This window comes from Sinohyriopsis cumingii, chromosome 5 (assembly GCF_028554795.1).
Source record: "Sinohyriopsis cumingii isolate HCF-2022 chromosome 5, ASM2855479v2, whole genome shotgun sequence".
Taxonomy (NCBI): domain Eukaryota; kingdom Metazoa; phylum Mollusca; class Bivalvia; order Unionida; family Unionidae; genus Sinohyriopsis; species Sinohyriopsis cumingii.
The window spans coordinates 13,728,944-13,742,368 of record NC_142965.1 but is presented as its reverse complement, the minus strand read 5'-3'; the positions used below and the strand labels follow the sequence as shown (position 1 = coordinate 13,742,368).

At 36.8% G+C, this 13,425-nt stretch overlaps 1 protein-coding gene across 3 annotated transcripts in view; it reads right to left on the bottom strand.

Annotated features, from left to right (window-relative positions):
• Nucleotides 1-13,425, bottom strand: part of LOC149798658 (uncharacterized) — a 91,187-nt gene that overhangs the window by 25,526 nt on the left and 52,236 nt on the right. For all 3 annotated transcript variants that reach the window (XM_089957503.1, XM_089957501.1, XM_089957504.1), the window contains exon 4: nucleotides 336-475. In XM_089957503.1, coding sequence (XP_089813629.1) covers nucleotides 336-475 — 140 coding nt within the window. The remainder of the gene's footprint in view (nucleotides 1-335; nucleotides 476-13,425) is intronic.

Below are 13,425 nucleotides of genomic sequence, written 5' to 3'. Positions count from 1 at the left end.
CTGCCTAAAAGTGGTGACATTCGTATATATTAATAGGTAGAACACAAATTTGTGAGGAACATTTTTAGTACCAATAACACTTTACATTTTCTCATCACTAAAGTGTCGTAGTTTGTATAAAGTTTGCTTAATGGCTCATTAAATTTGCGAAATTAAGAATAACGGTATGTTTATTTTATTATATACGTATCAGTTTAATATAATTAGTTTGTTTACTTAAGTCCAAATACAATGTTGTTTAAATTTAGTATTTTGATCATATGATCTGAAGAGAAATATTCAAGAGGCACAACATTTTTAATCAGACATCAGTTTACACTCATTAAAATATTTACTGTTTTATTTCTGTGCTCAACCCAGGTAAGACTAGGTGACGGTTTCCCACATCCTTGGTAAGAGGGTAGAAATGCAACAAGTGTGTCACCTTTGACGTCAATTTCTGGTTTGCAGCAACCCTCGTCCTTAAGTGGAGAAACTGTAAATTATATTCAAATGTTTACATTAACACAATCTGATTAAAATAAACAAGCAGATAAATAAACAAGCAGCCTAACTCACTAAGTAAGCATCAAGAACGATTACAGCAGCATTAATAGAAGTAATATTTCATGGTAATTTTAGTCCCCGATTCCTCCTTGTTTGCCCCCTTCTCTTTATGAAAGTCCTGGTTCTCAATTCCTCCTTTCCTGCCCTCTTTCACTCTTACTTCCTGGCAAATATGTAGGAATAACAAACATTTAAGCACATAACTTGTTGGTTAGGTAGCCGATAATTCTCTCTCTCTCTCTCTCTCATATAATGTGACTGTCATCTCATTCAACAGTGATGGCCATGTTCTGTGAAAATTTGTAAGGCATGATGTGAATTAGTACTGGAGGCTAACGTTCCCCCGTGTAACATATTCCTTTGATTTTGGATTATTAATGAAATGAAAAACCATACCCCCTCCCGACTATCTTTGCCGTCGCTACCACGTATTAACCCTAGAAGGTTAAAGAAGCCGTAACTATAGCTGTTTGTGTCAGTATTGCATATATATATATATATATATATATATATATATATATATATATATATATATATATATAAACCCAAGAAGGCTAAATAAACCTTAAGTGTATATGTCAGTGTCTGTAATGCATATATATATATATATATATATATATATATATATATATATATATATATATTCTCTGTATCAGTGATATACCACGAGATGTTGACGTTTCTCACTGAAAGGCATGCCTCGTTTCCTTTTCATGCAAAATTAGCACTGATACAGCGTACATGCTATACATATATTTTATTTATATTATATACAAATACACATATTTGCCCTTTAAACGGAGTTAAGATTCACTACAGGTAAATGTTTATTGACCGAGTGAATGAACTCCTCATATACCTGCCGAGTGTGTCCGCTACACAATGTAGTTCTGTGACTTTTGTGGCTATTCAGAAAAACCACTGCATATTGATACATTGATTGTTTTCTTTTGTTGATTCTCTATTTTTATTAACGTTGATTAAATAAATATACAAAACACTTATGATTTATACATGAAAGATGGTTTTAATGAAGAACACTACAAACGCCATGGTTAACTTTTTGAACACTGAATACTCTGCCATTCATGTACCTGCGCATGGAAAAAATGTGGCATAGAAACTAAGCGAAATGACGAACCAACACTAGGTAATTAAAATATTGTAATATGTTTACAGTTGATCCAAGTCATTATTCTGCTCTAATTAACATTACTACACACCATAATGGTGTTTCTCTCTCTCACTTTCTCTCTCCCAGTCTCTCTTCCTTTGGTCAATTTGACTTAGCTTTTACCAACATTCATAGGTTCAGAAACATCGTATGACACAAGCAAAACTCGTCTAAGCTCGTCTTTTCATGGATATTCGCCCGTATCTTGCTACGACGTGAGAGAGAGAGAGAGAGAGAGAGAGAGAGGGAGAGACAGAGAGAGACAGAGAGAGAGACAGAGATGGCCACGAGAGAGAGAGAGGGTGAGGTGGGTGGCAGCCTTTGGAAATTTTCAATTTTTTTATATATAAGAATAATCGATTTTTAGAACATTAACATAGGTTGAAGAAACAACAACAACAGCAACAACAATAAAGCATTAAAAACAGAGAAATTTACCTTATGTTGTCGAGAGGTTATTGCAACTTTGATTAAACACTGTAGATCGATCCCAATGAAAGTGTACACATACCGTTACAGCGAACCATATTTTTATAGGTTACTTGGTGCAAATTCAGTTTTACACTCTCACTATAGATTTCTGCGTATTTTATCTCTTATGCATGAGAGAGGGGAGGGGGAACGGAAAGCAGAAACGATTGCAATGAAATTGTGTACCATATTAAATTCATTTAGAAAACAGGAATTATTAAAACTTTTTATCGTTATTAATGATTAATGAGTGGAAATTTAGCATTGATCTATAGGCCTAGAATGAACAGCACACAGATGCAAGAATGTTTATAGATGCGTATTATTGCGCCATTGGTATATAGAATTGCTTTAAAAGTCATGTTATTTTTAATATACATGATGTATTTGATTTGCAACACAGTAATGTGCTTTTTAATAAATATATAAATAAATTCGTATATTCATTAAATGACTACTACTACTACTACTACTACTACTACTACTAATAATAATAATAATAACAATTACAATAATAATAATTCATTGATCAAAGCTGTGATCTTGAGATTCTAAGAAGGTACTGCTGATCAGAGCTCAATGGAAATTGTTTTCGACACAGGACGCGGACTGGTAAATTAAATAAACTCACAAGCCCTGGCTGAAATTCCACAAGCCAAGACTACAATTTCCACATGCCCAAAAGTTCCCCTTTTTAATATTGTCACACAACGTTGCAATAGCTACAGTTCGAATATAAATTCAATTGGGTTGAAAGGGGTTTTGAAAGTAAAACAAGTGTCATTAGTCTTCATCATTACACTCACTAGGGACTGGATGGTCCTGGTGTCCAAACTTCTCTGTTGGATTCTCTGAGTGAATCTTGGTCAGAATCGTGTTAACGTATGTCGATGTGTTGTTTGCAGTTTTTGCACATAAGTAATAACCCCCCGCCTTTTTATTTTTTTTCGTTGGCGTGCTTCACAAAGTAAAACTCTGTCAACCAAGAGTTCTGAAATTTAATTTTGTCGGGATTTACTGATAGCTAATTGCTTCCTAAATCGGCTTCAAAACTGAATTATACTTGAACACTTTTCCGACAAGTGAAATGATGATGCAGTTACATTCTATATATGCAGTAAAGTCCGACTTCAAAGAAATGTTGCCGCTGTTTACGACCTTGTCAACATTATTATACATATGGCTTAAGCATTCTCATTCAAGGCAATGATTTGTAATAACTTTTGATCTTGTTACATGTATCTAGGATCTCGTTGATTACCTATTATGGGTTATTCCACTACTGATCCTACCTATGCAAATGAGCACAATGGACTCACCCACTGCAGCCTTCAAATAATTCTCACTTGCTATTGCCAGCCTGTTAAGTAATATGTGAAATGTTGGTTTATACCTGACATCTTTTTTCTTTAATTGCCTATATTTAAACTGCCCAAGGGATAGTTTTACATCAGCTCCAATCAAGACTGTGTAGGGTTTATACATGCTACATGTAACGGGGATATACCGAAAGTGGTTTTGTTTTTCTTTTCTTCTTTTCTTTCAAATTTTTTTTTTAATTAATGAAAGTTGTGTTTTCATGAAAGAACGTCGTGTCAAAGAGTTGGGGAGTACAAAATCGTATTTTAAGCATGACATGCCATGCTTCAGTTTCAGATCTCAATTTCACATAGGACAGTGGTGATTTGAGTTAGATTCCGGCGTGTTATGGCAGGTATGTCAACATCTTGAAAATACATTCACACATTTCATCAGCGGGATTAAAGTTTCTTCAGGAAAATATATTTTTTTTCGACAAGCCCGTTGGGCACCTGACTTAGAATACAGGACGGATCCGGTCTAAAATTAGAGGGGGGCCCGGGAGTCGGGATTTAGAATTGTTTTTTTAGCACTCTCAAAGAGGTGGGTGTCCGGATTTGTAGAAAGATCAAGAGCAGATTTTGTTTTTGTTGTGGTTTTGAGTTTAATGCCATATCTCAGCGCAAGATGGGCTATATGTGGCGGCCAGTATAACTGGTGGAGGAAGAACCCGGGAAAAGCACGGAAAGAACGACATACCCACGGAAAGCTACTGGAAGACCAGTTTACCTTTGCTCAACCTTATTAATGCTTTAATAGTGATGGAATCTCCACACTATAACTGAATATGGTCATGGACTTGACGAACTAAGGTAAACACCGCTAGATCAAGAGACCTCTGTGTTGCACAGGAGCAGCAGAGAGGGTGAACAGACCACTTAGGGGAATGGTCACCCTTGTGTTTTACCAAAAAAAATAGTGACCACTCATAGAGGTCAATTACCACGTCTACGATTATTGTTTGTCCCAAACAGAATTGTAGACGCCCCTCTCTGCTGCTATCAATATTGGGAATCATCATCTGAATCATGGGAATCTTCATCTGTTTCATCTTCATCTGAATCTTCGGAATTTGTTCTATGTTTCAAGTAATATTCAAGTTCTGATGGTGGTTTTTCTATTTTTGGATTTATGTTCTTTCTGTATTTATAATATATCATCAAACTTCTGTATTCCTCTTTTGCTGATATTAATTAAATTATTATGTTATAATAAAATGATACATCCAGAATCTCATACTGCAAGAACAGCTCGAGAACGATTAGAAGCAATTAAAAAATTTCTTCCTGTCAAAGACTCATTTAGAAAAAATCTACAAGCGCAGCAAGAATCAAAAGTTGAGTACGAAGAAGACACTAAAAAACTATTTAAACCCGTCACTGCAGCTACTAAGAAAGCTGCAGCGGCTGTTGAAAAAACTATATGGGGAGATATTAAAGAGGAAGATGAGAAGAGGAAAAAGGGTATTTTTCCGGTATTAGAACAAACTGCGGCGCAGGCTGAAAAAATAGCAAGAAGAACTAAACAGGCAAAGAAGATTTTACGAGACCTTCCAACTGGCATAGCCGGGAAAATAGCTGCGGCTCAGCCTCCACCTGTTGGTGAGGAAATACTTGAAGAAATTGGACAACTTCGTGCTGAGATAGGTGATATGAAAGATCGTGAATCAACAAAATCAGAAGAAGGGAAAATGATTATGCTGAGCAATAAATTTACTAGTGCGGGTATCAAGTTCATAAAAGAAATTGAGGATATTAATACGTTATCAAAACTTGCAGTAGAAAGTTTTAATAAAAAAGAAGAACTTTTAAGACCTGAACATAGTTCCACTCGTATTAGTGATCCTGAAATCTGGTATAAATGGATATATCGTATATATTACAATAAAGATAGAGTTTACTCTAGTGATGAGGTCTATAATGATTATCGCAGAAAAATAGACATGTATCTTGCACAAAAAGAACCAAAATCTCTCAGAACAATAAGTGAGGAAGAAGAAGAAGTATCACCCTCAAGACTATTTAAGAAAAGATCACCCTTAAGACTATTTAAGAAATCAGAAGAAGAAGGAGCTACTGGCAGTGGTCTGGGAAATAATTTTATTTGTCCTGATAATATCATCAATGACGTATCAGGGTTAGAAGTTCTCATAGGAGGAAAACGAGCTGGAAATAATTCACCAGAAATAACCAATGAAGCAGCTGATATTTGTCGGCGACTATTTCAGGGTGGTATCATGGATATCGGCGTTTACCGAGAACTTATTGATGAGCTCGTTGATGACTAGTTGTTAGATAAATGGTAAATAAAATAAGATGATTGTGCATGATAATCATCGTAAACCCACACAGGTTAGAGCGGTAAACTCACGATTACCAATCTATAGTGTTATTTACGGAAATGGACTTGGTGATGTCATTCGGGGATTATTCACGAGGATAGCTCCAAAAGTAGCGCCTGTTGCAAAACAATTATCGATGAAGACTATTGATATTGTTCGTGATAAAGCTCCTGGTGCAATTGTCAATGTTGCTGGTAAGGCGTTCTCGGCGATCAAAGAAAGATTAGCACGATTATTGCGACGAAAACAACAACCACCGGTGAAACTGGCAAGTACTGAGGTGATGCCCTCAGACGTAAGTAAAATAATAAATCAGGCTGCAAATCAAAAACTAGCGGCGATATCTGAAGAAGCAGAAAAAAATATAACAGCAAATTTAATAGCAGGAAGTGGTCTTCGTCGACGATGATCATCATTTGAAAAATGGTAACTATAATAAAAATGTTCAGGCGCGAATCAGACCCAACATTTGATATGGAGGCACCTGTCCTTAAGTACGAGTCAGTACGTGATTATCAATTTTATTCTTATGACGCAAGACTACCAAATCAGCGAGGGAGAATCGAATTACAGGTTCATGATACAAGTAGATATTTCTTGCCCGCTGAAGCGTTTATTGAAGTAGAAGGTAGACTTGTAACGAATGTTGTAGCTAATACGCCATATGCTGCTAATTTACGTGTTGGTTTTGTCAACAACGGGATTATGGCATTATTTAGTGGCGCCACATATATGATTGATGGAAAAAATATTGAATCAGTTCAGAATGATGTCGACGTTGCTACAACAATAATTGGTCTGGCGAGATATTCTGACGACTTTACAAGATCAGCTGGTCCAACAATGATGTTTGCTAAGGATATTACCAACAACGCTGATCATGTTCAGTATACCAAAGTACTGACACCAGCAGGTACTGCCGATGCACAACCAGTTGATTTTGAGCACGCAGCCAGACCAGCTGCTGCTTTTGATATTATAGGAAGCGTTAATGCGACTTACAACCTGGGATTTGCAACACGCCGAGCAGCGCTGTCGGGAGATGATAGAAATTTTTCGTGTGCAATTCCATTATCTCACATCTTTGGATTTTGCAGAAATGTTAGAAAAGTCATCTTTGGAGCTAAACACACAATTGTGCTCGTAAGAAAAAGTGATGATAATGATGCAATCTGGCGAGGTGCTGGTGTTGCCGAGGGTAAAGTAAATATATCAAAACTTTCACTATGGATGCCAGTAATGACTCCATCTATTACTGAGGAACAAAAATTACTATCTTTTATGGATCAAGGCGGTAAATCATTGCTATCATGGTTAACAGTAACCACAGATGCTGCTCAAAGCAATATTAATGGTTTATTTACATGGCATATAGCATCACAACAGGGTGTTTCTGCACCACGACATATTTTTATTGCACTACAAGATAATGCTCGAACGAATAATCAAGAACGTTCACATATGATATTTGACAACCTTGGAGTTAATGAAGTTTCTTTACGGATAAATGGACATCAAGAACCAGCCGAGGATATACAACTAAATTTTGTTCAAAATCATGTAGCGCGCGCATATCATCGTTTAATGTCATTCATGGGACGTGATCAAAATATAGATACCGGGTTGCAAATATCACAACTAGATTTTACAGGTCTATATCCGATTTATTATTTTTCACTAGAACATCTTGATTTATCCAAACAATCTGTTGTTGATATACACTTTCGAGCTCATGTTACTAACCCTCCTCCTGATATGCCCGGTCCACCAGTTGTTCCCGGCTTCTACAGAGCGATCGCGGTCATACTTAGCGACAAGGCCATGTTACTTGAAGGTGGCAGTGGTCGAATGAGGATCGTTGATGCACCGGTGGAAAATCTTTAATCGTGTTATTTAGAAAAATATATTTTATATAAAAATGTCGTATGGTCATGTTAATGTTACTCTGACCCCGGGTCAGGTAAAAAAGCTTCAATCAAAAACCGCCAACAAATGCGGAACTAAAATATCACTAAAACGAGATCAGATTGGTGGTGGTCCAAACAAATTATCGTTGACAAATAATCAGATTAAACATTTCAATAAAGCCCTAGAATCAAAAACTGGAGTTCAATTCCATCTCTCCCCGAGCGCCATCAAAGACATGGTTAAAACGGGTGGTATATTTCCACTTCTTGCGGCCATTCCGGCATTAATAGCTGCGGCTGCTCCAGCCGTAGCAAAAGCGGCCGCGTTAGGTGCTGTTGGAACAGCCGCTGGAATGGCACTAAAGAAGGCAACAGGGCGAGGATACAAAAAAAAGGGACGCGGTCTAAGATTGCCAGGATCTCGTTGGGGGAGAGGCCTAAGGCTTCCAGGGTCATTTCGTTAGACGTTCCATCATCAAATTTTGATTTACTTGATGCTGCTAAAAAATTAAAAATATCTGCCTTTAGAGGTGTTTTTATGCGAGATCAATTACCGAAACAACCAAACAAACTAGAAACAGGTATTATTAATCTTGACAAACGTTCCGGACCCGGTACTCATTGGGTATCATACGCGATTGATCCGCGTGGAATTGTTTATTTTGATTCGTACGGGTTAGCTCCACCTGTTGAATTTATCAAGTATGTTACACCACTCCACGCAACAACTAGAGGTTACAAAGTTTGGTATTCAACGCTACCCACACAAACAATGACAGATCCGCCAATATGCGGCCGTGAAGTAATTAATGTACTCGACGCTATATCAAAATCATCCAGGCCGCCACATAAAGTCGTGCACGATTATACAAGCAACCGATATGTTGCGCGTAAAGCATTTTAAACAACGGATCTTATTATAATGGTTGATATTTACGGAAGATCTTCTACTAGTAAGAAAATAAAATCCGACGTTGATCTGTCAAAGTATGCGACTAAAGATGACCTTGCTGATATCATGAACCTGGCTGGAGTTGACCCAGATGAAGTTGTTATTTTTCAAGATCGATATGGTAAACTAAAAACCAGCAATATCAAATGGAATGATATAGTCCGGCGAGTACTTGGTGCAGTTACGGATAATATTCCCGTGTTTAATGACGGTGGTAGAATCAGAGATTCAAGTATGTCACTTAAAACCATCAGAGATGAAATTGCAAAAAGTGTTGCTAATCGCGTGAGAAACACCGGTGACACGATGACAGGTGAACTTAGCATGAACGGGAACAAAATAGTAGCTGTAACAGCTCCAAAATCTGACAACGACGTCGCAAACAAACTATACGTCGACGACGTGGATGGAAAACTATCCACGCTGCGGGCCGAGTATGACGTTCACGTAACCGGTTTTACAAGGCTTCGATGAAATTTTCAGAAAACCGATGATGCCATAAATAAGTTCTTTGGAACTCCTTCCGTCATTGACATGAAACTCGTTGATATCAAAAGTAACCTAGACACGATCAAACGAACACAACTAGACATCGTAGCGGGAATTCCTGAGATTATCAATAAAACCAATCTGATTAAAATTGCAGCTGAAATAACTCCCGGGCATATCACAAACATCGTATGCACGGTATCATCGGGATTTGCAACATGGTCAAAACAAAATAATACCATCAAATATACCGCAACAAGCACTGGCGTGTACAGGCTGTCTGTGTTTAGTGCTGCAAAATTTGAAATATTTACAACGTTTCCATGGCGTCATTCCACCGACAGGTTTTCCGGGGTTGTATCTGTTATATTAAATATCGGAGCCGAGGAAATATTTATTCTGGAAGCAGCTGATAGGACATTAACCGCAACATCATACTGGTGGTGTTTGGAATTTGTAGCTGAAGCACATCAATTGGTTACTGTATAAAAATATATATGGACGGTGCACAATACAGATACAATCAAGCGCGTGAATGGCAGGCGGCGCTAAAAGATCAAGTCGATCAATATACAGTAAAAGTAAAAAAATATCGACGACGATTGGTTATCGTTGATGTGATTGTTTATTCAGTATCCGCTGTTGTTGCTGGAACCGGTGTAATATTATCAGCGTTGACAACGATGGCACCAGTAGCTGTAACTATCTGTATTTCAGCAGCAACAACTATTGCAGGTGTGCTTGGTATCATCACAAAAAAAATATGTACTTGTACGAACGAAAAATTATCCGATTACAAAATAAAATTACATACAGCGACGGTAGCATACTCGAAATTATCCTCGTTGTTATCAGCGAGTCTCAGTGATGGAATTATATCTGATTTCGAATTTTCAATGATAACCAAAATATACGACGAAGGTATCGGTATTAAAGATACAAGTATCAATAATGACAGAATTACTCCAGCAGATCGTGACCAACACAACTCCGCCAAAGATAACGATGATCTCGGTAAGTTCAATTAATCCTGAATTTAGTGTGAATTTTCCTACTGCAATTCCAGTAAAAGAAATAGCACTAGCACAATTACGAGTATATTACAGCTGGCCAAATATCAGATCAAAATCATTTAATGGTACACCAGCAAATAATTCGCTTGTATTTACTAACAAGAACAAACCCGATGGAACACCTGACTGGGTTGTTGTTGGAATACCAACCGGCAGTTATGAGATCGAACAAATCAGTGAGGAATTTGCGCGTAGAATAAAATCAATAACAGGAAAAGAATCAAAAATATCAATTAATGTTCATGAGCCGACGTTGTCCTCGACGGTTGAAATAAACTCGCCTGATTATGCAGTTGATATTTATCAATCTTCAATCAGATCAGTGCTAGGATGGCCTGAAATTCCCAGGGTGTATGAAGGACCACCAGAACCAACTCGGGATGATTTTACGTCAAAGACCAGTCTTCGTCATGATATTAAAATGAATTCAGAATGGTTAGATTACATAGAAGTAAAACCAGGATGGAGGGGGGGGGGCACCTGTATATGATCCTAGAGCTCTTTTGTATAATCTTAATGAACGTGTTATTGCTTTGAATATTGATTCCATATTTGCTTCAATAAACTTAGACCATGAAATACAGGTAAATAATTTACGTGATAGTTTTCAAGAGTATTTATTTGATTCAACATCTGCGCGCGATAATATTATTAGGTACATAGAAGTTTTAAATTATATAGTTAATTCTTCTGAAGTTATCTATAACAGAATTAGAGATATGGTTCTTAAGTCATCAAGCGATTATAAAAAATCCTTCGCAGCCAAGTACAAAATACCCGAAGCTGACATTGTAACGTTTAAGTTTCCTGATTATAATCCGGATAAATTAAGAAAATCTGTCAATGATGTCATTGATGAGTTTTTTCCTAAAATACTCGATGCGTGGAAAAAACTAGCACCATTAGCAGTTGTTCTCAGATATGATAATGATCCACACGGCGGTGGAAGACACGTATCTCCGGGAATCGTTAATATAACACCGACGGTCGCGGTCAATCTGGTTTGTGACGTAATCGATGGCAGCTATCAAATAGATCTCGGAAGATCAAATCAAGCTCAACAAGGATACATCCTGTACACGTTCACACCACAAGTTCCCCCTGGAAGTTTAATCGTGCAAGAACCAACTAATCCTGTGTATTTACGGTGTCACAATAATATGTTAACACGAATAAATTTTAAACTCACAGACCACCTTAATCGCTTAATTGACATACGTGAAGAAGAGCTTGTAATAAATCTGTATGTAAAGTCGTAAGACTTTTGTCGTAAAGACTTCCGTCGTAAGACTTTATCGTAGATCTTCATGTAATGGAGGGTTTTTACACGCGAGGATTTCTTAACAGTTAGAAGAACATTTGTAACAGAGATCAGAATCAAATTCGATCAACTTAAAAAAATATTTTATTATTACTGGCACAAATTTGTGTTTGGTACAAATTAATCGGCCCAGGCAACTAAAAAAGCTAGTCGATGAAAGTAAAATTAAAATTTCTATCACAAAAAAAATAATATTTATTAATTTTCCTGATTTTTACTGAAATTGTACAAATTACTTGATTTTGACTACCAACTACCCCCTCAGAAACATAAAAATGCACGAACTACTTGATTTTGACTACCAACTACCCCCTCAGAAACATAAAAATGCACGAACTACTTGATTTTGACTACCAACTACCCCGTCAAAATCAAGAAAGTTCTAACCTTGTCAAATTGTTCCTAATAAATTTTATTTATTATAAATTAATTTTATTTATTAATATTATTTTTACTGAGATTTTTATTTTTTTTTTACTAAAATACAACGAAATTGCTCAATTTTCCTGATTTTGACTACCAACTACCCCGTCAGAAATCAAGTAATTCGTGCATTTTTCTTTGATTTTGACTACCAACTACCCCGTCAGAATCAAGTAATTTGTGCATTTTTCTTGATTTTAGTAATAAAAAAAAATAAATCCTCAGTAAAAATAATATTATTAATAAATAAAATTTATAATAAATAAAATTTATTAGGAACAAATTTGACAAGGTTAGAACTTTCTTGATTTTGACTACCAATACACGTGGTCAGCGTTGACATGGACCCCAGTTACCAAAACTTTCATTTTCATTATCACCAGTAATGAGGTTACTCTGGATCGTTTCACCAGTAACGAGGTTACTTTGGATCGTTTCACCAGTAACGAAGTTACCTTGGATCGTTTCACGATCTGACATTATTTTTCTTAATAGTCTTATGCGAGTACTAATCGTTTTCTTTGCCTCATACTCGTGGGATAATAACGACTTAATTCTTTCTACGGCGGTAGAAAGAGGAACGAACTCCTTCACATGATCATCTTCTACGGTAGCTAGCGACTGAAACATTGCCGATTGAATCCGTTTCATGAGCCTGTATTTAGATGATAGTGTGTGTGTCCCCATGGTTTTACGTTCTTGTAAAATCTCAAAATCAGAAACTATTTTTTCAGGATTAAGTTCATCAGATATATTAATTCCATCTTTTTTTAATTTTTTAATAGCGACAATTACATCATTGATATTTTCATGGTTCATTATATAATACATAAATCTTTAAAATAAAAAAAATATCCCTAGAACACCTATCGAGTGTATTAGCGAGTTCGTCGGGATGTTTCAGGGACAGCACAACCAAGAACTCGTAGCTTGCCACCGCAATCTACCAAGTTCATTAGGCAAATATTCCCTCTACGAGAGCCCCTAACCCGCCAAACAACGGTCTAGAGGCCCAAGAGGGAGGACAGCACAGTCCTCATTAAACTCGTAGCTTGCCACCGCAATCTACCAAGTTTAGAGGATATACATATAACATATAACTAACTAAGGACAGCACAAGGACAGCACAGTCCTCATTAAACTCGTAGCTTGCCACCGCAATCTACCAAGTTTAGAGGATATACATATAACATATAACTAACTAAGGACAGCACAGTCCTCATTAAACTCGTAGCTTGCCACCGCAATCTACCAAGTTTAGAGGATATACATATAACTAACTAAGGACAGCACAAGGACAGCACAGTCCTCATTAAACTCGTAGCTTGCCACCGCAATCTACCAAGTTTACAGGATATACATATAACAC